The following is a 27844-nucleotide window of genomic DNA, read 5'->3' as shown; positions in this document are numbered from 1 at the left end:
TAGGGCGACAGAGGCTGATGAAAAAAATTGATCCCAGCCACAAAAAGGAAAGAACAATACCTGTAAGACTTTGAGAATCGTGATCTTGACTTGACTCTTGTGGACAGTGCTGGCACTGAGGCTCCCCGAGGGTCCCACACAAAAGCCATGTGTGAAGGAGGTGCCGGGGTTGCTGGAGACAGAGGCAAGTCAGAGTGGGTGCAGAGCCCTGGGGCAGGGGGGCCCCTGGAGGAGCAGTAGGCACTTGTGGCCAAGGGCAGGCATTTCCTCTGAGCCTGCTCTGGGCTGCCAGCGAGGTGGCAGGTGGCTGAAGCACAGCTAGAAGAGATGGCCGGGACTTCCTGCCTCATGACACTTGCCCTTTGCGACACAGCTTGCTTCACTCCGACTTCATCTCATTAATAACATGAGAAACGCTCCCTTCAAAATTTGTTTTTAAATATAGCCCTGATTAAACAGCACAGTCACATGCCACTCCTGGAAAGCACAACACACACAAGCGTACACACACACACACACACACACACACACACACACGGGCATGACTGAAGTGGGTAAGCCTTTATATCAAGTGTGAAGTTTAGGGAAAAAGAAAGGAAACAAAGGCCTTTGTTTGTTTTTTTTTTTAAGTAAATACATGCCCATGACTGGGAAATTCGACACAGATTTACTAATTTTCACACAACTAGCTGCCAGATGTCATGTTTCTTATTTCAACTTCTCTTAGAAACAGGGATGAACAGTTATTAGTAAACCCTCCACAAGGATTTAACAGTCTCTAAATACCAGGGCCTCCCTGCAAGTCAGCTTGAGAAGAAAACAGGCAGATCACTTTCAACACTTCTGGCAGCTTTTCCCTCAAGGAGATACTGCGTCACCTTGGAGAGTGAAGTGTAACGCATGACTTTGACGGTAACAAAGATCAATTTTCTTCTTCGTTTTCTGTTCCCTAGAAATATTTCTTAACTCTATGATAAGTCCCTTAAAACAATCTTCTTTCAAGTTAAACAAATGATGAAAAGCCACACAGAGCCCTTCACACATTTTACGAGTCCAGCACATCTCGGTGAGGCATCTATTTGAAGACAGTGTGCTCCAGGAGTCCCAGGGACCCAGTACCATCATGGCTCCTTACCACCAGTGCTATTTAATGTTAACAATGCTGTGTGATTCCATCAGTCCCTGTCTAAACATTGCCCTGCTGGTGACCTCAACTGTAAACCAAGGCAGAACTCCACTTCTCCAGGATAAGATTAGAGAGGTTTGGAATGCCCAGCAGTGATTTAACCCCCTCTGGACTGGGCAAAACTGACCAACAGTTGTGTTTGGTGATCACCACCACTTTGGCCAAATTTTGAGACCCCCCTGAGAGCCCAATCTATCTCATATACCCAAGGGGTCCAAAGTATTCTCACAGTTTTGGTAAAAGCTCAAGTCAGTCAACATGACACTTTTTTTTCATGATGGCATCCAGCACATCAGGGGTTCCTGAGAACACAGGTTTCAAATCAGCCTTGGGGATGAGTAATAGAACGTGCTTTTATGGTTTCACCTCTTTGTTATCTGACGGATGGGTTAAAAGAGTGGGTGAGTGATAGCTGACTGAACAGCAGCGACCTCGGAGGAGCCAAGAGTTCAAAAACAAACATATTCTCTCTGAAATCAACTAGCAGGATTTTAATGCTTCACAAACTACATCTTTTTCTGCCTTTGTATTTGGATCCTCATGTCACAAGAGCAATATGAGTGGTCATCTTGGTGGTAGTCTTTGAAAGGATTGAGAAGGAGCCCATACTTACACCGGTCTGCATTTCTTGGTGTGTTAAATTCCACTATTAGCACGTCACTCCATTATTCTATTAAATTTCCATGTCAGGAAAGCTCTTGGGAAATGCAAACATTTCTGGCAGAGTTGACACAGAGCTGAACAACTTGGTCTGTAGTGGAATGGCTTCATCCGAGACTGAAGCCAGACAGTGGGAAAAAAAAATTGGGCGTCTGGGTGAGGAGGGTGGATGTCGCTGAAAACTGGTGAGGGGTGGAATGGCATGAAGGGAGAGAAGAGGGTAGACAAAGAACAAACAAGAGAACAGGAGGGAAGGTCCTGGCAAAGATTTACTTTTGTACTTTCCATGCAATACAAAGATCTCATTTTATTCAGTGGCATTTCAAATTTTGTAGATCAAAAAGTGTTACTGGTTTTTAACAATGAAGGCTACAGTCCATAAACACAACATTGGGGGCAGAAAAATATCATTTTCATTGTTATTCCAAATGCATTTGTCATGGAAAGATGGACCCTATCTTCCCATTCAGGCTAAAGTCAGCAACAGGCAGGTATTTTGACTAAAACTTGTTTTTGTCCACTCTAATTTACTTTTGAAAAGAATGCTCTGTTAATTGATATCTAGCTGATAAAATACATGGGGATAATAATAATGCACGATGGAGGTATTACAGAATGTTTACGTTTTTCTGCAAGAAATGTATATTGAAGAGATGCAAAGTTGTCTTTTTCATTATCACCCAAAGATTTCCTCCCGCCCTCCGCTTCTTGAAAGCAGACATCTGGAAAAGTTAAACATGATCAAAACAACAGAACTATGAATGTGAAATGAAGACCGGGAAAATGGAAACTTGGATCCTTTTTTTCCTAATGCGAAATTAGATGAAGTTACAAGGAGTATCTGCCAGTGTTAATGCTATTTTTCTCCTTAAATAATTACTCAAACACCTCCATCTAATTTCTCCTGTATAGCTAGGCATAATCTCTGTTAGGTGACCAGGTCTCAGCAAAGTGACAGAAATACACTGTTTACTTCTGAGATTAATAATGAGCAAACTTAAGTTTTAACTTTGATTTTAATGCTTTAAGTATAACCATTAATATCATTTTCTAGGACTAGCTAGTATTTCACAGAACTTCACAAACATGAGAATTTAGGCAATCGGAAACAATATAAAGGTTAAATAAAATATTTACTAGGATGAATCTTTGCTGTCATTTATCTTTCAAGCAGCTGTTTTCCCTGGAAAAGGAAATGGCAACCCACTCCAGTATTCTTGCCTGGAGAATCCCATGGACAGAGGAGCCTGGTAGGCTACAGTCCATGGAGTCGCAAAGAGTCAGACACAACTCAGCAACTTCACTCACTCACGGCTGTTTATAAATTTCCCTTCTCGTGTACTAAACGGTAGAGAAAGAAATGAAATAGAAATCTTTTGAATATTTTAATTTCTGTCCTATTAGTAAGCATTTATTTTCCAGAAGTTTCAGGAAAAGCATGATTGAATGTCAAGGAGAAATGTTTCATCTCTAAGACAAACTCTTCTTTTGCAAGTTGGAAATTAAACTTACATCCCAGGGAAAACCAGATTCTTTAATCTAAACTTTGCTTTCACCCAGGTGTTATTCACTTCATTCTTAACCTCCCTAAAATCGCAAGAAAATGCCCATCTCCTGCCAGTAATGTAGCTTTTATGTTTTGCGGACCTCTAAATAAGGAACCTTTGCCCCTTGAACATTTCTGCAATTTTGGTTTGATTCCAGATGTTAAAATGGCAAATTTAAGGCTTGATGTTTGATACAAATTCAGAATTTCCTTTATAGGAGATAGCTTGTTGTTGTTTCTTTGTCGCTAAGTCGTGTCCCACTCTTGTGTGACCCCATGGACTACAGCCTGTTAAACTCTTTTGTCCATGGGATTTCCCAGGTAAGAATACTGGAATGGGTTGCCATTTCCTTCTCTAGGGGATCTTCCTGACCCAGGGATTGAACTTGCATCTCCTGCATTGGCAGGCAGATTCTTCATGGCTGAGTCACCAGGGAAGCCCATAGGAGATAGTTACTATGAATCAATTTTGAAAATCCTAAATTTAAAAGTAGGAGAATTTAAATATAATCACATAGCACTTACTTACACACCAAGTCACTATTGGAGAGGCGGAAGGGGAAGGTTTAAGCTAAACTTCAGAGACACCAAGAGTTACATTAGTGGGGTTGTATGATGTTGAAATACTCTGCCTCAGGAAACCAGAGCAGACGGAGATATGGGTTCAAGATAATGCTGTATTTTGAAATAGTTGCTGGTTGCAAACTCAAAGGCAGCAGAGTTTAATGTGGAAGCAAACAGCTTCATTTTCATGTTATCATTTATCTCTGATAATAGTTTCATTATAACAATTCTATTTTCAGGGTGATCTGTTGCAAAAGAGTATGCAGAAAGGAAATTTAACAACTGGATTTAACACACTTCTGAAAACCTATTCATTCAGTATAAGTAATTTTGGTTTAAATAAGGCTTATTACATTAATACACTATCGTGATCAACTATCACTTATTATTCCAAATGGAAATGCTGAAAAATTATACTAACATTTTCTTTGAATTGCTTTCAAATAGTCATTCTAAATCTTATATGCATTACTTGATTCAGAGGTCAATCATTCCATGTTCTGAAAGAAAGGAAACTGTTCTGAAAGTTTTTTTATGAGCTGTAATACAGTGGAGTGCTAACAGAATTGAGGGTAACCCATAGTCTTAAGAGCATTAAGAAAGCATATGCTACATTTTAAGCAGCTTCAGATGTACCCTTTATTCATACATGCTCCAGGGCACAAGTGGAAATAAAATGTAATTAAATAGCTAAAATTATTATTAATTTTGTTAAAGAAGTTTTTAAAGCTTTAAAAATATGTATAGTTGATTTACAGTGTCTTGCTAGTTTCAGTTATACATATGCATACATCCTTTTTAAATACTTCTTTCCATTATGATTTATCACAGGATACTGAATACAGTTTCCTGTGCTAGGCACTAGGACCTTGTTTATCCACTCTCTATGTAATAGTTTTCTTCAGCTAAGCTCAAACTCTCATTTCATGCTCCCCCCATTCTTCCTCCCCCTTGGCGGTCACCAGCCTGTTCTCTAAGCTTGTGAGATTGTTTCTGTTTTACAGATAGGCTCATTTGTGTCATATTTTAGATCCCACGTATGAGTGATATCACATGATGCTTTGTCTGTCTGACTTACTCCACTCAGTATGATAATCTCTAGGTTCCATCCATGTTGCTGCAAACTGCATTATTTCATTCTTCCTTGTGGCTGAGTAGTAGTCCATCGTATATATGTATCACATCTTCTTTGTCCATTCATCTGTCAATGGACATTCCGGCTGTCTCCAGGTCTTAGCTATTGTGGATAGTGCTGCTGTGAATATAGGGGTGCATGTATCTTTTTCAATTATAGCTTTGTCTGGATATATGCCCACGAGTGGGATTACTGGAGCATATGGTGATTCTATCTTTAGTTTTTTGAGGACCCTCCAAATTGTTTCCCATAGTGGGGGCACCAACGTACAATCCCACAAACAGTATAGGAGAGTTTCCTTTTTCTCCAGATTCTCTCTAGAACTTGCCATTTGAAAATAGCTAAAATTATTAAGAGAATAAAATAAATGGCAAGATGCACGATTAAATATAAAATAAAGATAAGACTAAATTTTGAATCAAAATACTTTGTTAAACACTCAAGTTTTCTATCTACATATTTTAGGAATGTTTTTATCAATTTGGAAGACAATTAGGTCAAGCCCTTTCTATATAATGAGGCTCTGAGTTCTTTCTAAACACTTGGGTAAATGGGGGGTGAGAGGAAAAAATAGGGAGGAAGAAATAAGAGGGAAGGGAAAGACGTTTTATGTTTCTTAAGTGCCTAGTAAGTAACTAACAAAGTCTTAGGAGGGTTTTCGTATTTTTTTTTAAGTAATTAACAGGAAATACTTCTAAAGTCAAATGCTTCAAAAATTTGAAATTAACAAAGGCTAATCACTTGAAATAAAGAACTAAGCATTATGTTTTTAAATGTGTGCAAAATCTTCTGGGGTCAGTAAGTGTTTGTCTAAATTTCTGTATATGACAATTCTGAGTCAGAAAATTTTTCTTTTCAGTATTGTACTCCTGATTGCAGACTGAAAAAAAAAAAAAAAAAAGCCCTGCTTAGTTATTGACAGGTGAGTGCAAGGGTGGATACAGAACTTCAATCTTGAAAGTCACTTCCTCCAGGAAGACTTCCCTGCTTTCCCAGACTAAGGGATGTCTCCATAGCACTTCCTGCACTTCCTCTTTGTCACTATCAGTACATCTGTAGTTACTTTTTCAATGACTGGCTTCCCTGACTGACCCAAACATCATGAGGACATAAACTCTGCTCTCCTACTGCATCCCTAGTGTATAGAAAACTAAACAAGTCACAATAACTCTGTTTAATAAGTAAATCAATCATCTCAGGACTTCTTGAAAATAAGATGCATCACCTATATTATATTCTTTTATGTTCCTAAACAGGAGCAAAAAAAATTTTGCCATGGGTAATTTAGGTGGGATTTATCTATTTTCTCTTCCCTTAGATGTACCTTCTGACAAAGCCACACTTGTAGCAATCAATCAAAATAAAATAAAACGAATATTCAACCTAAAAAAATGGATACAAATGAACTCATTTACAAAACAGAAATAGAGTCACAGATGTAGAAAACAAACTTATGATTACCAAGGGGGAAAGGGAGGGAGAGATAAATTGAGAGAGAGAGATTGAAGTATATTCACTACTATATATAAAATGGGCTAATGAAGGACCTACAGTACAGCACAGGGAATTCTACTCAGTCCTCTGTAATAATCTATATGAGAAAAGAATATAAGAAGGAGGGAAGTCCATATAACTGATTCACTTTGCCACACAGCAGAAACTAACACAACATTGTAAATCAATTATACTTCAATAAAAATGAATTAAAAAAAATAAAACAACAAAATCAGAAAAACACTGTTACTGTTATGACCAAATGAATACAAGCCTGTTCCCAGAATTTTTTTTTTTTTTTTTGATGAAACACCACTGGGCAAGTATTCAGGGCAGCCCTAGTAGGGGGAATTAGAGCCACAGTTATGCTACGAACTTGCCATATGACCTTGAGCACTGTTGCCTGATCTTGTGAATTCAGTGTCTTATCCAAATGAGAATCACTGAAAAAACTTTTTAAGATGAATGAATAGAATAATCTACAAAAAAGCTTTTGGAAAATGCCACCCCAAATTTTAGGAATTGCTACTAATGTCAGTAAATGTTTTCGAGAACAAGAAAACTATTTTTCTTACTGTTAGAAACACTTACAGTTTTAAGAACTGTCCTCTAAAATGGTCACTATATGGGCAGGGTAAGTTGGCGTATCATTTAACCAGTTACAGAAGATATCAATCTTCAGTTTTGATGTCCTTTTCTCCTCCCCTATTTGAAATGTTTTTTCCTGTGTGCAAGGACAGAATATCTGGCATGTTTTAAAGATTAATCCTATAGCAAAATTTTAATATTTTATTTGCAAATTAAAAATCTTCTATTGCTTCTATTTAAAAACACTAAAAAAAAAAAAAAAGTATCAAAGGATTCTACCAAAGTTAGCTGATGGAATTTTTCTCAATTGTTCAAAATCCTGGCCTTCACCTAAATATAGAAACATGACTATTTATTTCTTGAAAACTTATGGGGTCCTGAAGACAGGTTGTTTAATTGGAAAAGCATTCACAGTACTGATTCCAACTCACGCTGCTCCCCTTGTTGACCATGCACCAAATAAGGGCAGAAATGGCCTCTTTCAGTTTTTTAGAACTATGTTAACAGACAAGAAAAGCAGTGATGGAATTACCAGGCTGAGGAACAAAACTGCTCCCTTGGGAGAAAGAAAAAAGACCCCAAATACCATGGATCCCTAAATAATAACAACCTCATGATTTCAACTTTGGCACTGGGACTTTTTTCCATGACACTATTCAATATCTCTCTAAATCTGGATGTCCATTTATTGGAGCCAATATTCATAAACTTTCCCATTTCTGGGCACTTACGCTGATATATCATTCCCAGAACCCCTTCTTCAGCCTGACACTCTCTAAGTATTGACTGATTCTGTGAAGCAAATGTCATCACAAGGCTGGGGTTCTTTTTTTTTTAATTCTTTATTTTACTATGACAATGGTGGTGGTTTTTAGTTACTAAATTGTGTCTAACTCTTGCAATCCCATGGACTGTAGCCCACCAGGCTCTTATTTCCATGAGATTTGCCAGGCAAGAATACTGGAGGCCTGGTGGGGTTTAGTCAAGACTTGAGAAGTGACACTATTAATATAATGTCAGTGTTTGTAGCACTGTGTATTGTTCTGGATTTTCTTTCTGTATAGTTTAAACAGAAAAGAAATGAAAACACTTTTCAGTCCATCCAACCAATGCTAGCAGTTCATTAGGAGCTAAAACTGAAACCTGGGTGTTTGAGTAACAGTGAAAGAAAACAGTATATTTTTGTTATTTGTTTTATAACCGGACGCATACAATTTAAGGCACCACTTTCTAGCTATCCCTCAAAAACCACCTAAGACATTCATAACAGACATGTGCACAATCAGGCCATTCACATGGCAAATATAGCAGGTTCTTCCTTCCCTCCCTTCTTCCCCTTTCTCTTTCTGCCCTTCCATCCCCTCATAAGTATATATTAAGCATCTACTGTGTGCCAGGTGCCAGGCCAGATGCACACTGGTGATGGATGGTGAACACAATTATGCCCAAACAGAGCATGAACAAACAGAAGACTGATCCTCAAGGCTTAGAAGAAACTGGACGGGGCTTACGTTTTGAAAAAGTATCAGGGTAGTAGGAAGAGAACAGGTATAAAATATTTATAGAGATGAATAATGACATGAGCTCTTATTTATGAAAAATGTATATAATTAAGGAGAAAGTGAGTTTTCAGATGATCAACACTAAAAACAAATCTAATAATGTAATTTTGGTGAAATACCTTTCAAAGCACCCAGTCCAGGGGAAATATTGCTCCTCTGACAGTCTAGTCTTAATATTATCTCAAACTGGGAAGGGTGCAGGAGAGAGACATTTATAAATAATTTCTTATTTCATACTTAGTGTAGCGCGTGGGTGTAACTCAGTGGTAAGCGGCTAAGGATATAAAGGAAAAATGGTCCCTCTTTATACAGGCTTGAGACTGGGAAAACATCTCACCTCATAAAAACATCTCTGTAACCTCTTGCGGTTAGTGTTTTCTCAATCAAATATATCAATATTGCTCACAACATTAAAACTGACTGTTCCTTGGCATTTCTCTTTTACAGAAAATAGAATGCCATAAACAGGGCAATCAGCTCTGGAATATTCCAGAATAAGCTGATTACAGATTTCTAAAACACAAACTTGAGGAGACATATAAACCTTGTTTCAGAAAAATTGCAGAATATGTTTTTTGCCATATCAAAAAATATATTTTTTTTTCCAAAATCATACTATGAAAAATTTCAAAAATTCAGAAAAGTTGAAAGAATTTTATAGTAAACATCTGTGAAGACACCACTTAGGTTCTGACAGTAACATTTAAGACCTGTTTATTTAAAGGTGATTATCATACTGGACTAGAGCAATGAGAACAGCACTGTTATAATGAGATGCATCTGACAAATTACGTATGGCTTTGTACCTGATGTTGAACTCAACGCTGAGGTCTCTGTGCTTTCATATTGAATCTGTTTTAAAGGATGAACTCTGTGGGAGAAAGACAATGTGTTTTTCCTATTCAATGACTGTATCATAAGAAATTTGAATTCCTGAACCTTACTACAAAAATAAACAAATGATTTCAAAGTAAAGGTTGAAGACTTGCTACAGGATTATGAATTATCAAAATAAATACCCATTTAAGTGATAAAAACCGTCAATCATGAGGTTGCATACACCTTCAGTCCTAGGTAATATGTTTTCTGAATTGTTTCATACAGGCTAATTCCTAGTAAACTGAATTCTGCCAGATGATTGGGAATATTACACAGTTACTGATATTGTACAAAATATCCTATAATATCTATGAATCAGAGGAGCTGTTCAATACATGGGAACTTTGGTTTTTCTCTGGATTTTTTGTTTCCTTATATTTTTAAATGAATATTATATCAATGCATCAATCTTAGGCCTAGATTGTTATGGGCAAAAAAGAGGCTCTGTTTTGTAAAAAAAAAAAAGGAAAAACAATTCTAATATCAATGAATCTATTTTCACCTACTATTTCTGATATGTCTGCAGAAAAAGCTTGCTACCTTCTCAGGAATTTGAGATGCAGGTCAAGGTCAAATGACATCATAAAAGTGACAAAGGAAACCTTAGTCTCCATGAAACCAAAGACTCATACGAATAATTACCAAACATTCTCTGTTCATCTTTGGAGTTGGATACTTGAAAAGAATCCAATCAAGAAGTAAGTGCTGTAGCGTCATCTGAGAAGCCTTGGCTCTCAGGTGTTCCAAGGACTGTGGAGCCTCTCAGATTCAGAGAAATGACTCTTTAGGTACATTTAAGGATATGTATTTGCAACTCTAGTACTAACTTATCACAGGGTTGAATGAAAATGGCAAATACAGCAAAAAAAACCCCCACAAATGCATAGAGTGGCATTTTCAAGATCTTAGTGTCAACATTTTGTTAAAAGAGAATTATAAAGTTTGTGCTTGTATACACACACACACACACACACAATACGTACACACACAATGGAATATTATTCAGTCATGAGAAAGATGGTGATCCTGCCATTTGTGACAACATAGGTTTGCTCTGAGCACATTCTGTTAAGTGAAATAAGTCCGACAGAGAAAGGCAAATACTGTATGATATCACGCACATGTGGAATCCAAAGGAGCTGAACTCTCGAAAACAGAGAGTAAAATGGGGGTTATAGGGGCTGAGGGGTGGGGAACAAAGAAGATGTTACTTAAGGGTACAAGTTTGCAACTAGTAGCTAAAGAAATCCTGGTGTTCTGATGCACAGTACAATGATTATAAACAATATTATACGATAAACATCAAACTTTCTAAGAGACAAGATCTTAACTATTCCCATCACAGAAAAGAAATAATAATTATATAACATGAAAAAAGGTACATTATAAGCTACTAATACTAGACAGACTCTAGTTTCTCATGAAAAGCATTTGTCAATTAATATAATTAATAAAAATATACACCAAAATATTGACAAGGTTGTCTCTGGTTAGTAGGATGATAGGCTTTTTTGAACATTCTTTTCTGCAACGTTCAAACTGTCTACAGTGCATAGGGATTATTTTTTATAATTAGATAAAACTAAATATGTGCTACTAAAATCCTTGAATACTCAAGTTTCTTTTTTTCCCACCAGGAGTGTTAAGACTTTTAACTTGATTAAATTTCAACCAAAGGTCATGAATAAAAACTTTTGAATTCATGTTAAACATGTCTCATAGGTTACACATTGCTGAGATGTTAAAGGGTCAGAGAGAGAAGTATAGGGAAGCCAGAAAGCACACACACCATTTAATGTCTAAGATAATATGATTTAAAATCAAATTAGAAGCAGCATGATGTGGTCTGCAGATATTTAACTAGAGAAGACAGAGCAGTCTGCCTCCTGGAGGTAAAAGGGCCCTGGCCAGAAAACAAGCAAAAAGAGAGAGAGACCAAGCTCTTCGTAGGTTTAGGGACCCAGCTCACGCCAGGGTACAAGATATTCTATGAAAAGAGCTAGATGTATGCATAGCTCCCCCTTGTGAAGAGAGGTTGTCAGGACTCTTTTGCATTGCATTGTTTAGTCTCTAAGTCATGTCTGACTCTCTCACAATCCCATGGACTGTAGCCTGCCAGACTCCTCTGTCCATGGGATTTCCCAGGCAAGAATACTTCTCCAGGGGATTTTTTTGACCCAGGGATCGAACCTGTGTCTCCTGCATTGCCAGGTGGATTCTTTACCACTGAGCCACAAGGGAAGCCCACCAGGACTGTGCCTTCATCCAAAGAGCCAAGAGCTTCAGTTAGACCTACAGGGCATTTGCTTAGCCTTCATCATCTGGGAACTGACTTCCTGTCTTTCCATACAGAGAGTGCATATGTGGTATCCCAGACTTGGTACCCTACTTCTCTACAATTAAATGTGTACATAAATATTCCACATGGTTGTGTTTCTTGACATTTAATGTTTCAAAAATAACCTCCCCAAGGTAGAAAAATCAGCATGCGTGTTCATCCCCATTACTTCACACACTTGCTCTCTTGCTCTAACGAATACTGTTCTTCCATCTGACAAAAGGCAACTGAATATTGAAAACTGAGGCTATGTTTAAAATCAAATATTGTCCATTCATTTTAAAAATAGAGAAGCACTTAATTACAAAATGTTAGTATGGTTCTGAGGACCATTTAGAAATATACTAGTCCCCTGAAACTTTACATGATAATGACTGATAAAAAATGCTATCCTTTCAGGCATGTGGGAATTAAGGACATTTTTTTCTATGCTTGGATTAGCTCTTAGAATAAAAACCTTATTGATGTAAATGATTCCACTGGTTTACATTATTACAATGATTTGGATAACTGCACAGCAGGAAATGTTAAATTCTGGATGCTTCCTGCAAAAAAACTGAAATTACTCTGGAAGGTGATACAATGTATGGCAAGAAGAGCTGTGTTTTATCTGATCTACAGTCTCATTCAAAATGAGAAAAAATGATTTGTTTTCACACTCAGTTGAATAACTGATTGGAAGTACGTATAGTCTCTGTTTTGCCTGTGATTGGCTCTCCTACCTAATTAATGAGGATCTCCATTATCTCTACTCACTTTCTTCCTCAAACTCATACAAAACATGTTTTTGAGCCAGGCAAGTGCATAGTATGGCTGAACATACACTAGTGTTAAAAAGGTATAAAAAAAGAACAGAATAATGTCATTTGCAGCAACATGGATTTAACTAGAGGCTATTACATTAAGTGCGAGTAGGTGAGAAAGAGAAAGACAAATACCATATCACTCATATGTGGAATCTAAAATATGACACAAATAAACCTATCCACAAAACAGAACCAGATTCACAGACATAGTGAACAGACTTACGGTTGCCAAGGGGGAGAGGAGGAGGGAGAGGGATGGACATGGGGTTGGGGTTGCAAACTATTATGTTTAGAATGGATAAACAGCAAGGTCCTAATGTATACCACAGGGAACTATATTCAATATCCTGTGATTAAACCATAAGGAAAAGGAATATATTTTTTAAAAAGAATGTATATAAAAAAGTAATGTCACAAACACACTGTTATATTTAAATGGATAACCAACAAGGACCTACCGTATAGCACATGAAGCCTGCACAGTGTTGCGTGGCAGCCTGGATCAGAGAGGGGTTTGTGGGAGTATGGATACATGTATATATATGACTGAGTCCCTTGCTGTTCACATGAAACTATCACAACATTGTTAATCAACTATACTGCAATACAAAATACAATGTTAAAAAACAAAAAAGTAACAATACCAAAGAGTGGCTTGGCATGACCTTCCATAATCTCTAGTTTCTCTAAAGTGAAAGTGAAAGTCACTCAGCCGTGTCCGACTCCTTGCCACCCCATGGACTATACAGTCCATGGAATTCTCCAGACCAGAATACTGGAGTGGGTAGCTATTCCCTTCTTCAGGGGATCTTCCCAACCCAGGAATTGAACCCAGGTCTCCCACATTGCAGGTGGATTCTTTACCAGCTGAGCCACCAGGGAAGCCCAAGAATACTGGAGTGGGTAGCCGTTCTCTTCTCCAGGGGATCTTCCTCAGCCAGGGATCAAACCCAGGTCTCTAGCATTGCAGGCAGATTCTTTACCAGAGGAACTACCAAACCACCCCAAATAACGTAGAAAGGAAAAAGTAGAAAGGAAGAACAACATCCTTCTTATGCAAATGTAGATTCAAGACAAGCTCCCAAGACCCTCTTCTTTCCAGTCAAATTGTCATTACTCCTTGGGCTGCTGCTGCTGCTAAGTCGTGTCAGTCGTGTCCGACTCTGCAACCCCATGGACTGCAGCCTACCAGGCTCCTCCATCCATGGGATTCTCCAGGCAAGAGTACTGGAGTGGGTTGCCATTGCCTTCTCCCCTTGGGCTACTACTCTCTAGAAATTTTGCTGCAGCCTCTGTTAAAATCTCAGACTGTTCACTGCTGAGCACCATGTTCACATGGAAAAAAGAACATGAGGTAGAGAAGGAAGGAACAAATATATGTACGAACCAGCCCATATGTAGACCTGTGACTTCACACGGGCTTGTCAAAGACCGACACCTCCCAGCTGCAGCTCCACCCCTGACATTTTCCCTGTTTTCAAAATAGCATGTTTTCCCCCTTGTTGGACACTGACATTTGGATGTATAATAGTCTTAGGTTGAATTGCTCCCAGGCTGGCGTGCTGCAGTCCACGGGGTCATGGAGGGTCAGACACGACTGAATGACTGAACTCAACTGAACTGAGAGATGCAGCAAAATCTTGGCACAGATACTTTATTTGGAGAGGTGGCAGGGAGGTAATTGTATGAAATTAGAGGTTGGGAAAGTGGGGCAGGGAGGGACAAGAATCAGTGACGTACGCATCAGTGAGCAGGTGATCACGGTGAGCACATGGAAATCCAGCTTCTTGGGGACTGCTTTGAGTGACCGTACACACACGCCTCGGGCTCGTCCCACCGAAGCAAGCGGAATGTGTGGTGTGTAAGCATACTCTGTTCTTTAAATGTCTGAGGACAGACCTGGGAGTGCTTAGTCACAAGCCCTCTGGGCAGCCCACACACAGTCTAGCAAGCTCCTTTGAACAGAGAAAGTTCCCAGCTGCCCAGATGCGAAGTCGACGGAGCGCACAGGCTGTGTGTCACGGGTGCAGGCGGACTCTGGGGTGGGTCCTGGGGGGAGGGGGCAGGGCGTGAAGCCTCTGCCCACAAATATGCCTCCCAGTGCCCACACTGAATTTTAGGTTCCCATTCCAGCACCTTGCCACTAAATCAGTGTTTTCCTTGTCTTTCCTCAACTCGGCAAATGAAAATACAAGTTTTTTTTTTTTTTAGTTTTCTCAGGCCCAAACCCTTGAATCATCTTCAACTCATTTCTTTTTTCCTTTCCCCATGTGAACATTCATCATCACACACTGTCAGCTCTGTTTTCAAACTGGAGCCAGAATCATCTGGTCACTTGGCACCACTTCGACGGCCACCACTCTGGTCCAGGTCACCATTGTCTCTTGCCCAGACTACTGAAGTGGCTTCTTGACCATTCTTTCCTGCTTCCGTCCTCATTCCAAGCCTATTCTCAGAATACTCAGAGTGATTCTTTGCAAATGTACGTCATTTCTCTGCTCAAAACCCTCTTCTGTTTCCCACTTCATTTGGGATAAAATCCAAACTCTTCATCATGGCTTACAAAAGTCCTTTCCGATCGCCCTAATCTCTTTTCCTTCTCCTCTTCCTGGCTTACTGGGTTCCACCCACGTGGTTTCACCCAGGAACCACTGTGCTTCTTGAACACAACATGCCCGCTCCGACCTCGGGACCTTTGTTATTTCTTCTTCCAAAAACACTCTTGCTTCAGACATCAGCATGGTCCTTTCATTTTGTTAAGATCCCAATGTCAGTTTATAATAGAGATGGCGACCCATTCTGACTGTTCAATCTAAAATATCACTGCTGTCGTTCTTGTTTCTTTACTTGGTGTTGTTTTTCTTCACAGAACTTATCGTCATGACATACTGTATATCTTGTATATGTATTTCACAATGTCTATCCTTCGCCAAACACAAAAATGAAATTTCGTTAGAATAGAAACTCAGCTTTGTTTCCTGCTGATGCCAGTAACTAATAGGGTCTGTTAGTGGTAGGGGTTCAATATATATTTGCTAAGTGGATGAACTCACTGATCTGACAGCCATTCGAGATAAATATTGATGGTTATTAACCAATAAGTATCTGTCACTGGCATTGTCCTTTGACAAATTTATACAAGCAGTCACTACTCTTCAGAAGCCTAATATATCCAATGCACAAGATGATAAGCTGTACCCCATGCATGGTAAATCACCAGAATTTGGAAGGGAGATTATTATGAAGAGGGGTCATTAGGAAAAGGTAGGAAGAAAAGATTTAGACTGGATTGCGCAAAACTTTGACTGTTTTGTTAGGAGCAGTACCTTTGTTCCATTTAAAAGCAAAGAATCATCAAGAGTTTCTGAGCAAGGGAGTGAAATAATGAAAGCAGAATTTTAGAGCAATTGATGTTGGCTCTATTCCACAAGGATTTGAGCAGGGAAGACTGGAGCCAGGAGATGAATGTCATGAACTTTTCCACGTCAAATCCGCATTCATCTCAATGTTGGAGATGTTGGCACATATAATGAATATAGTTTATTTTTTAAACCCAGCTTCATTCAAGTTAGTTGACATACAAAAGTTGTACATATATAAAGTATAAATTTGATGAGTTTGTACACATATATACAGCCATGAAACCGTCCACATAAATAAGGTGATAAATATATCCATCACCTCCAAAAGTTCCCCTGTGCCTCTTTGGTTTCTGGATTTGTGCAAAGTTTTAAGTGCACAATATAGCATTGTTAACTATAGGCACTATATCGTACAGCAGGTCTCCAGAACTCATTCATCTTTTGAAGATAGTTTTTAGACAACTGTATTACTGTGTGCTTTTCATGATCAATTAGGAACCTGTGTGTCCATACGGCGAATGTTAACTAATATGCTTCAGCTGCGAAAAAGTGTGCCTATGGTTTCTCTAGAACGGAAAGTGAACCTGCTGAAGGTGTGAAAGACTCAGACGCATTCTCCTTCATGTTACCTGAGAACTCATAAATAAGGTAGTGACAAAAGGTAAGGTTGGACAGAAATTTGCTGCGGGTTAGCTGGTGAGCTAAACATGAGTAAATGACAATAACTATGCCAAAGGCATCTGTAATGACTGGAATTATTCTTCATTTTAATTTGCTTCTTCTCTAGGAGCTAATGCATATTGAAATCTTCCTTTTTCTGAAACTGTGCTGTCAAGAACAAGAGTGCTATGTGCTCTGTGTTCTACTTGGCTATGAACTTCCTGGGGCCATGTAATCCCGGGATTGCCCAGCGCAGCAGGAACTAAATAAACGTATGTTCAATGAACCCCTCAGACCTCTTAGAAACCAGACCCCTGGGAAATTTCATTATTTTGTTTTAAATTTTGCTATTCCTTCTTGTAATGAATATTTAATTCTGCTTTGTTCAAGACAGGATTAAAGGCTTCTCTATTTCCTTTGGTAATTAGTTTATGTAAACCAAGTCATCCATTTCCTCACCTACCCATGGACAACAGCTGGTGCTTAAATGTTCACAACTTTATTTGACCTTGATATGTGTGATATATATTTTTATATACTGATATATATATATATATATCAGTGGCTGAACTGAATATATATATATTCTCAGGTGGCTCAGTGGTAAAGAATCTGCCTGTCAGTACAGGAGACACAGGAGCCCTGGGTTGGGAAGATCCCCTGGAGGAGGAAATGGCAACCCATTCCACTATTCTTGCCTGGACAGTATTCCATGGACAGAGGAGGCTGGCGAGCTACAGTCATGGGGCTGCAAAGAGTCAGACATGACTGAGTACACACAAATGCATACTGATTATATATATATATACACACACATATATATGTATATATATGTGTGTGTGTGTGAGTATGTATCAGTGTATATACACATATGTATATGTTTATGCATATATAAGTATATATAAACCAGTATCATTTGAGAATATAAACTAGTAAATGTCAGGGTCTGATATAAGTTTGTGAAAAATTCCATATGATTGATTCTATCAGTTTGTGTTAAAAGTCAATTTAGTCCAAAAGTTAAAAATAAAGAGAAAATTGTATATAGAGAAAATTAAGTCCTAAGAGTTGTGTGACGCTATTAGGTTGTCCCAATTCCATCTTTTAATGCAGTCCATCAAATTATTCTCCAGGTAAACATGTGAACATGGCCCTCAATCTCCTAGGTACTAGGGATTAAAAGCTCCAAGAAAACTCACAGAATCCACAGTGAATGAAGAAAACAATTACTCCATAGAGCGCAACTTTTGCGCCTGTGCTCATATTATGTTTACACTTTCAGATACCCTCTTTTTTACAGAATTATTGACTATAGGCACGATGGTACAACTAAGATATCCTTTTATAAAATAAAAAAGATAAAATATATATTTTCAGTAAAAACATTCATGCTACTAAAAATGTCTTGAGGAGAAGCTCACCTGACAATAGTGTCAAATTTGTGCTTTGTGACACAAGATTGTGCTGTTTTTGCCAATATTATTTATGGAATTTCCTTTGATAGTCTATGCAAAGCCAGTTCTGAGGAACTGTGTGCTCAGGGCAAAGTCCAATTTAACATGTTTCATTCTCCCATTTCTATCTTTAGCCCCTCTCCATAGGCACTGTGAAATTCATTAGCAGGGAAAGGCCAGGGCACCAGGCAGATTGTGAAGGGAGGAAGGATCAGAGGAGGGTGTGTGAGGGGGTGTGTGTGTGTGTGTGTGTGTGCCTCTTGTAAATGTTCTGATTTACCACAGTCTACAGAGCTAACAGGGGAGCTCTTTGCTAAAACTTAGCACCCCAGGCCTTTCTAGAAGGCTCTTCTTCCTTTGCTGGTCTTCTTTCCCCTTACTGCCAGCTAAGTGCACTGGCAACTCAACCACAACACAGAAATCTGTCCTTACAGGCCTAAAAAAGTGACTTTACTGATGTGTCTGCCTAACAATCAATAATTCATTTAAATGGATTTTCTGATGCATAAAATAATAGGCTTTTCTTATAACCTGCTGACTTTTACCAGCATTGACCTAAAAATCATTCTCCCAAAAAAGCTGTGAGAATGCTGAAATAGTTTTTTGTTTGAACAACATTTATTTTTTATGACTATATAAATGATGAATAGAAAAGCTGAAAAAATGAAGAAAAGTTGGAAAATGCAGAAAAATAAAAGAAGAAAAGAAAGATCAACCATAGCCAGAGGTAATGATTGTTAAGTCATGTAGCTCATTTTTCCTCATCTTTATATGTATGTACATACATAATATATACATATGCACTAATTTTAATATTCAATTCAGATTTTAGTGTACATGATTTTGGATTCTGCTTTGCTTTTAATGTTATATTATAAGCAACTTCCCATATCCTTAAAGGTACTTGAAACTATTTTTAATGGTTGATCAGATTATATTTTCTAATATCAAAATTTATTTAAACATTATTTTATGTGGCAGAGTTAGATTATATAAAGGTTTTCAATATTATAATTTCATGGTAAATATCTTTAAAAATAAATCTTTTTAACATTTCAGATTACTTTCCTAGGCCAAATACCTACAAGTAGAATTACTAGGTTAAAGAATAGTAGTATTCTTGAAGGTTGAGCCTCCTGATGATATTTCATAATCTTTATGAAATAAAACCCTCAACTGAGTTCAAAAATCATATGCATTATTTTATCGTGACTTTTTCTAAGGATTTGTAAAACACAATATAATTGAATATAACTTATTTATTACAAAGAGGACTCTCACCACATGAAAATTAGTCAGAACCTGGGGCAATCAAAACATGATTCTTCTTTTATAAAATGGAAAATATTCTGCTATATAAATCCTCAATTTTGGCCACATTTTATGAAAAGTCCAAAAGCAAGCTGGCAAAAAAAAAAAAAAAAAAAGGACATATGGCTATTATTACAGTAACACAGAGTTGGTCAACCGCTTCAAGTTCTTGTGGCTGGTGAGGTCACTGGAACTGCAGGCCAACATTTCTGACAAATTATGCACATTGAGGTCACAGCACTTGACTCGAGGCAGTTTTTCATAATTGTAGAGTTCTGTTTACAAAAGGTCCTTGACTTAAAAAAATATCCTTTTGTGCCCTCTAGTGTTTAAATCCATCCAAACTTTTCAGAAATTTATAACTTATTTCTAAACTAGAGCTGAACGCCATTTCATTCCTATTTATACCAGGGGTTTATCTACAGCAGAAGGTGGACAATATATACACTATTCCAAAATTTTTAGATTACTTAAAACTTTTCATTTCATTTCATTTCAAAACCTATCACAGGGCAAAGCCTACCCACGACTTGTTTTTGTAAATAAAGCTTTATTGAAACAGACTATGTTCATTCACTACATTTTGGTCTATGGACAGCTATCTTTGCTTACAGTAGCAGAGTTGTATCACAGAGACATTATGTCCTGCCAAGTATAAAATATTTACTACCCAGCTCTTTACAGAAAGATTTTACTGATTTATCCCTGGATTAAAGAATCTCTCTGACACAAAGTGGCAGAGAGAGAAAAAAAGAAAACATGTATTTTTCTAATGATGTCATGACTTTTTACAATGTCTTTTAATTCAATTTCTTTCCATCGAACACAGAAATACTAGTTAAAATAGAGTAGCTGCTGCTACTGCTGCTGCTAAGTCGCTTCAGTCGTGTCCGACTCTATGTGACCCCATCGACGGCAGCCCACCAGGCTCCTCTGTCCCTGGGATTCTCCAGGCAAGAATACTGGAGTGGGTTGCCATTTCCTTCTCCAATGCATTAAAGTGAAAGTGAAGTCTCTCAGTCATGTCCAACTCCTAGGGACCCCATGGACTGCAGCCCACCAGGCTCCTCCATCCATGGGATTTTCCAGGCAAGAGTACTGGAGTGGGGTGCCATTGCCTTCTCCAAAGAAGCCTTGTCAATTGCTTTGTGGTTCAAGTACCAAATTTATATTTCCTCAGTGAAAATGTCTGCACGTCTACTCTAAGTGATAATGTTGACTCCTTCTTGTGGACTTTGATACTGATATAATTGTATCAATGAGACCAGAACAAGATCCAAGTTCTTTACCCATCAGGTCCAGGGGCTCAAGAACTCTCTTGCCTCCTAAGCTACATCATTTCTTTGATTAGGTAGAACTTAGACTAGTAGGTTTATTTACCCATCTCTCTTTATTTTTAGACATTTAACATTAAGGCTTACAATTGCTTTTACAAACAGGTACAGTATATCTAGAATAAAGCAAACATATTATTTACAATTAACATGGCTTTTACTTCAGTTTTATGCTTGATTAAAAGCTCATATAATCACTTTTTCATACATGAACAAAACCATAATGTACAATAATAAGGCCACAGTCCTGTCTGGGCAACTTAACAGGCTACCTTCCTCCCCTAGTACAAATGCCTAGTACAAAGCCCCTCTGATATTTTATATTCTCGTCTGTGTCACGAGATTTACTGAAACTTCCTTCATATCAGAAATGGTTAATTATAGTTCATTAGAGTTTTTTTCACATGGTTTTCAGGGAGTGGATATATTTCATTGTTTTCTAATTTAAAATTTGTCTTCTGGTTCAAAATGGTCATAGACACTTCTTTTTCAAAGATATACATCAACAATACCCTGGCCATAAATTTTGTGCAACAGAAGAAAACACACTAAGTACTTAGAAAAGTAAATGAAAACAGTCTCTGGCTGATTGCCGCTGCTCACGAAAAAGCATCTTATTTTTCTGACAGGCATTCATGGTCACCGTAGATTATATGCCTAGACCTGAAGATTGCTGCCCTTCTCAGGCTTATAGTTTCTCAGTGATTTCATATTATCTACTCTTCTATGCCTCACACTCCCAATATACTCTCTGTCCTTGTATCTGACATAGAAATAATTTAAACACAAACCCCAAAACAAATCCTGAATAGACTTTATGGAATCACATACTTAAAACTCTTAATCAGATAAATTAAAGCCACAATGCTACCTTTCAAATATTGATAACCACCACCACCACCACCACAGAATGCACAGTAAAACATCATCTTTTATGCTCAATGTTAAAAGCAATTAAAATAAAACTCAGGAAAAAAGTGACACCATACCTCTATTCCATAATCAAAATAATTTCCAAACTTACCTGCAAAAGAAAAAAAAAAGATCAGTAAATCTCAAATCAGAATGAATTATAGTTCTTTTTTCTTTAGCAAATTAGACAAATTTGTCATCATAAACATAGTTAATCCTTAATTATCACCATGTGAATTAATCTCTGTAAATAAAGCTTTCTAGTTCTTGTAGATGCTAACAGGGCACACACTGACGTCCTCTAAGGCCAACTCTCTTCATGAAGAGAGTCCTTTTCCATGCATCTCTGAACCTAGTAGATGAGTTTTAGATCAAAAGCTTAAATAATTCCCTGGACCCAAGAAATTTGTAAATTACAAAACATATTCTGGGAGTCAAATATAAACAATGGGGAAAATGTTTCAGAATCAGACCGACCTGTCATTAAATCCCACTTCTACAGCTTGAGAACTCAAGTCACATGCCCCTGTGAGACTCAGTATTCTCTTCTGTAAAGTGAGGACATTATAGTTACCAAGTTAGACTATTCTGAGCATTAAATGAGGTTATGTTGTAGAAGCTCAGTAAATATTAATTCCCTCCTTGACTTCATGCAATCTTTTTATGCCTCTACTTGCAGAAGGATAGGTGTTTGGTGTAGTATATAAAGTATGAAAGAGCTTTAGGTAAATTAAAATGAACAGAAAAGATAAACAAATTCTGCATGTTCCCATCTTCTTGGAACTGTGAAAAAGTTTGGTTTATATGAAATATTAGTCTTCTTTTAAATGCTGAGAAATTTATTTTCCATTGTATGTTTAAGCATCTGACTCAGAGTTCAAACCATTAACTGAAGGGATAGCAGTCTTTAGCATAGCTTCTATGTCCCATTAATGCATTCTCTGACTGTTACTGTCCCTTGCAGTCTTATGAGTCTTCTCACCACTTCTGGAAATAGGCAGGGTGCTCCTGCCTCAGGGCACTTGCACTCACTGCTGCCTCTGTCCAGGAATCCAAACTGCCTATCCTTGTCCTCTTCAAGTCTTATTTCAAAGGGCCTCTTTCTCAATGAGGGCTAACCTGCCCTCTGAACCATACTCTTGTTCTTACTTTTAACTTCCTTTACTTTGCACTTTCTTTCCCCAGCAATTGTAACCTTCCAACACATAACATAACACAACTTACATTCAACATTTATCAAATCTTCCTGACCCTATATAAGCTACACAAAGCAGGGGCTTCTGTCTGTATCATTTCCCTAAAACCTACAATGAGTGAAGTGAAGTGAAAGTTGCTCAGTCGTGTCCACCTCTTTGCAACCCCATGGACTGTTCAGTCCATGGAATTCTCCAGGCCAGAATACTGGAGTAGGTAGCCATTCCCTTTCCAGGGGATCTGCCCAACCCAGGGATCGAACCCAGGTTTCCAGCATTGCAGGCAGATTCTCTACCAGCTGAGCCACAAGGAAAGGCCTACAATAGAACCTACAATAATGCCTGGTAAATAGAAGATATTCAAAAAACACTGGTTTAAGGAATGAATAAAACATTCATAAAAGAGCCAAATACAAAAATATAAATTATACACATATAATTACAAGTTTTTATATTTTATTCACACACTTTAAAGGTTTTATTTGTATATTATACACATGAATATTTGTATATCACATTTATGAATATGGAACATATAATTCATTTTTTAGCTAGAAGTAAATCATTTTACTTTTAATTAACTTTGAAGATAGAAATTGTAGTGGTCAGTAAATCTGTTGGCTAACATTTCCTCCTACCAGACACAAGTAGAAGCATGTAATCCTCTGTGGTTGATTAGGGCCATATGACTAGCTCTGGCCAGAGTCATGAGTGAACAAGCATGAACTGATGGTGTGAGAACCTCCAGGCTGCCCTCTGTGTCAAAGCCTCTGTCCTGGTGAGGTAGCTACCTCCTATGCACTGGGGAAAAAAAGCAAACCCTTGTTGTTACAAGATTCAGACGCTGCTTGTTAAGGCAGCTTGACTCAACCCATCCTGATGAATAGAGAAATTATGCATATATTATTAGCCAATTACACTCAAAGGCTTATTAAAGATGTATTATCTGTATCCATTCTGAATGCCCTTTCCCAAATCATTGTGTTTCTGCTGGTACTTAATTCCATAATTCTAAATAATATGTTTATGTTGTTCTTTCATGATTTTGAAATTTTTAGTTATGATCTATTAATTTATTGATATATTAGTTTATTGATTTATTACATATTAATCTATTAAAGAAATATTTAAATCTCTTTGATCTTCCTTCACTTCTTTCATCTAGTTAAATCACAATTTTCTGTTAAATTTATAATCACTGTGTGTATATTTACTATATAAATCTTACTTACTACTTATGTAGTAAGCAAGATTATATTCCTCTCATGGTATAACTTTTGTTTTTCCTGGAGTTAATAATTATCTTTCTTTTCTTCACATGTAAAATTTTCTTTGGTATTATTTTCCAAGTGGTTGCTCCTAATTACCACTGGGTTAGCTGAGGCCTCCACTGAGCCTTTATTCTTTTCTTCCTCTTCCTCTAGCAGTGTCAATCCTGAGGGAACATCCTCATAAAGCCGCTACACAAAAATCTCAGAGCATGTTTCTCAGAGAATCTGACCACAACATCCGTATTCCTCTCATCACTTGTTTTAGCGCCAGATCACAACCCCGCGGGGCATCACGTCTGCTCTCTGAGTCCTCGACCTCTCCGATACATTTCTCCAGAATATTAACATCGAGTATTCTGTGGTAGGAGCTGTGGTTGAGAAGGGGGAGTTCAATGGGACATGGTAATCTTCCTTCCTATTCCCATGCTCTTCCTTTTGTTTAGTTTAAAATTTTTATTTATTAATTTATATCCTTGGCTGCTCTGGGTCTTCGTTGCTTTGCACAGGCTTTCTCTAGTTGCAGCAATCAGGGGCTATTCTTCATTGCGGTCTGTGGGCTTCTCATTGCAGAGGCTTCTCTTGCAGAGCATGAGCTTCAGGTGTGCAGGCTTCAACAGTTGCAGCACTCGGGATTTAGTGGGCAGGCTCAGTAGTTGTGGCACATGGGCCCAGTTGCTCCATGGCATGTGGAATCCTCCTGGACTAGGGATCAAACCTGTGTCCCTTGCCTTGGCAGGTGGATTCTTATCCACTGTGCCACTAGGGAGGTCCACCCTTCCTTTTAAATCCCTCTATTTAATTGGAGATGATATGATCACATATAGTCAATTCACCACCATTAATCAGAAGTTCATAGATTTTTACATTACTCATGTAATTGCTCTTCTCTATTAACATGAATTAAACATACTTTTATTTATTAAAAGCAGAAAAGGGCATAAGAACAATTCCCAAACTGTGGCATGGAATATTCATTTTTGAAATTTTAGAGTTCAGTTGAATAATAAGAGTTCAGTTGAATAATAAAAATAAGGAAAAGACTACAGAGTCAAATAATGTGGAAGATATTGGCTTGACAATGTTGAAGAAAAACATTTTTTTTCATTACAGGACTTTTAAGAGCTTTGGATATAATAATTGGGATGTGGCAATTCTAGAACATAGGGAACATTTGCAGAAAAATTGAACCATTCCCCCCTGGACATCAGTTAATATAAGAGTAAGTCATCTTTTAGAATACTGCTTGGGAATCTGCACAAGGCATGTTAAACTGAGTTTTATACCAATCACAATGTTTCTATTACTCCTACAAGAACTGCTTTAACTTAACTGGAGAGGTATAATGAATTGGTAATCACTTGAAAAACAGACTGTAGGGAGGAGTAAAACATTTTTACTCCCTTTCAGGTGATTGTCTTTATCTATTAGACCAGTCTGCCTGCTAAATTAAAATTAGTTACAATATTTGAATTATGATCCTTTAATGTAAAATTTCCTCTTCCAGAATATTCTTGACTAGAAGTCAATTTCTCACTACCCTGAAGTTTGTTCAAGAAATGTGCTTATTTTTGAATCTATCTTTGTGTCTCTAGTTCAGCCTGTGCCAAAATGTTCTCTGTGGAGTACCAAACCCATTAGATACTCTGAAAATAAACAAAAATGTTCCATATTTAACAAAGTTTAGAATATTGTGCACATGGTATCTCTGGAGATTTAAAATATTTATTTAGTCTATTAAAGACTTTAGGAATCTTACAGAGAGACATCAGTTTTATTTTGTGAATCACAGCTTATCTGACAATAGAATCACTTTGCGTGTAGAGCCTATTGATATTATATGGAACTAGAGAAGGCAATTGGATAGAGTCGGACACGACTGAAGCGACTTAGCAGCAGCAGCAGAGAAGGCGATGGCACCCCACTCCAGTACTCTTGCCTGGAAAATCCCATGGATGGAGGAGCCTGGTGGGCTGCAGTCCATGGAGTCCCTAGGAGTTGGACATGACTGAGAGACTTCACTTTCACTTTTCACTTTCATGCATTGGAGAAGGAAATGGCAACCCACTCCAGTGTTCTTGCCTGGAGAATCCCAGGGACGGGGGAGCCTGGTGGGCTGCCATCTATGGGGTCGCACAGAGTCAGACACGACTGAAGAGACTTAGCAGCAGTATTCTACACAACTTACTTTGGGACATACTGAGTTAAGCTACTAGAGTTCCTAATAGTAAGAGATAAAGGAAACATAAACTACCATAAATATTAAACAGGAGAAAGTGGGGCTCCAGTGGTCCTGTCCCCCAAAAGGTGATTTTTTATGAATGCACCCTACTTCTTAATGAGAAAGGAAGAGGAAACAGAGAACTACCACTCTGACTGTCTGGATATATTGAAATGTAGGGTAGAATATGGTTCAGGATCTTTTGCTCCAATATATCAACCTCATGCTGCCAGGGCTTCATTTACTCATGAAAATGGGTTCAAGGCTAAGATGTAATACCAAAATACATCTTTTATTTTGGAGATGAAAAACATCAAAGACTTGACATACCATGAATGACATAAGCCTAATATTAAAATGTTATCTTTGTTGATGTCAGGAACTTTAAGAAACTAAACACTATAAATATTGCTTCCCTGGTAGCTCAGATGGTAAAGAATCTGCCTGCAATGCAGGAGATGAGAGTTCAATCCCTGGGTTCAGAAGATTCCCTGAAGGAGGGCATGGCAACCCACTCCAGTATTCTTGCCCAGAGAATCCTCATGGACAAAGGACCTGGTGGGCTACAGTCCATGGGGTCTCAAAGAGTCAGACATGACTGAGTGACTAAAGCAAACAGCTGAAAGACTCAAACAATATGGCTAAAATATTTCATTGTGATTTTATTCATCTATATATTTTATGAAATTATATGACCATGAGCTTCTGGAGATGAAATAATAAGATCAAATCTTTGTCTTCACCCCCAAAACTTCTAGATTTTCCTGTGCATTATGTAAAATATATGAGTTTAAAATATGAAGTCCATCAACAGGTTTATAAGTAAACCTCAGGGGAGCTGTTGAAACATCTGAGATTATATGCAAAATAATGTGTAGATTTGCATTTCTCAAGGGAGTAGAATCATAGATTTAATCAAATTTTCAAAGCACTCTTAAACCTCCAAAAAGAGATAGATCACTTGAGGAGATAAATCTCTAAGGACTCTTTATTTTCTGATCACAGTTTATGTTTTATGGAAAGTGCCATAAGTCATATTTATAATATTCAGTAATATCTTTGCTGGAACTTTTATTTTTAGACATTTAAGAAATTTAAGAATAAAACATTGTAAAGTCTACAATTAGTTTATGGAAGCTGGTTAAAATAAACAAATTTTATATTTGTATTTTCAGTTCAGTTCAGTTCAGTTCAGTTGCTCAGTCGTGTCCAACTCTTTGCAACCCCATGAATAGCAGCATGCCAGGCCTCCCTGTCCATCACCAATTCCTGGAGTCCACCCAAATCCACGTCCATTGAGTCGGTGATGCCATCCAACCATCTCATCCTCTGTCGTCCCCTTCTCCTCCCGCCCCCAATCTTTCCCAGCAA

At 37.9% G+C, this 27844-nt stretch overlaps 1 protein-coding gene across 12 annotated transcripts in view; it reads right to left on the bottom strand.

The window, feature by feature from the left end:
- Positions 1-27844, bottom strand: part of PDE4D (phosphodiesterase 4D) — a 1605399-nt gene that overhangs the window by 383662 nt on the left and 1193893 nt on the right. The window contains exon 1 of one of the 12 annotated variants that reach the window (XM_003587514.6): positions 61-18549. The exons of 10 other annotated variants lie outside the window; for them this stretch is intronic. In XM_003587514.6, coding sequence (XP_003587562.6) covers positions 61-350 — 290 coding nt within the window. In that variant the 5' untranslated portion in view covers positions 351-18549. Of the gene's footprint in view, positions 1-60; positions 18550-27844 lie in introns of those variants that run through there. One more of the 12 variants, XM_059878813.1, reaches the window with a different exon arrangement.

The sequence above is a fragment of the Bos taurus genome, chromosome 20 (genome assembly GCF_002263795.3).
Source record: "Bos taurus isolate L1 Dominette 01449 registration number 42190680 breed Hereford chromosome 20, ARS-UCD2.0, whole genome shotgun sequence".
Classification (NCBI taxonomy): domain Eukaryota; kingdom Metazoa; phylum Chordata; class Mammalia; order Artiodactyla; family Bovidae; genus Bos; species Bos taurus.
The sequence above is the reverse complement of the archived record's forward strand: the minus strand, read 5'-3'. Positions and strand labels throughout refer to the sequence as shown.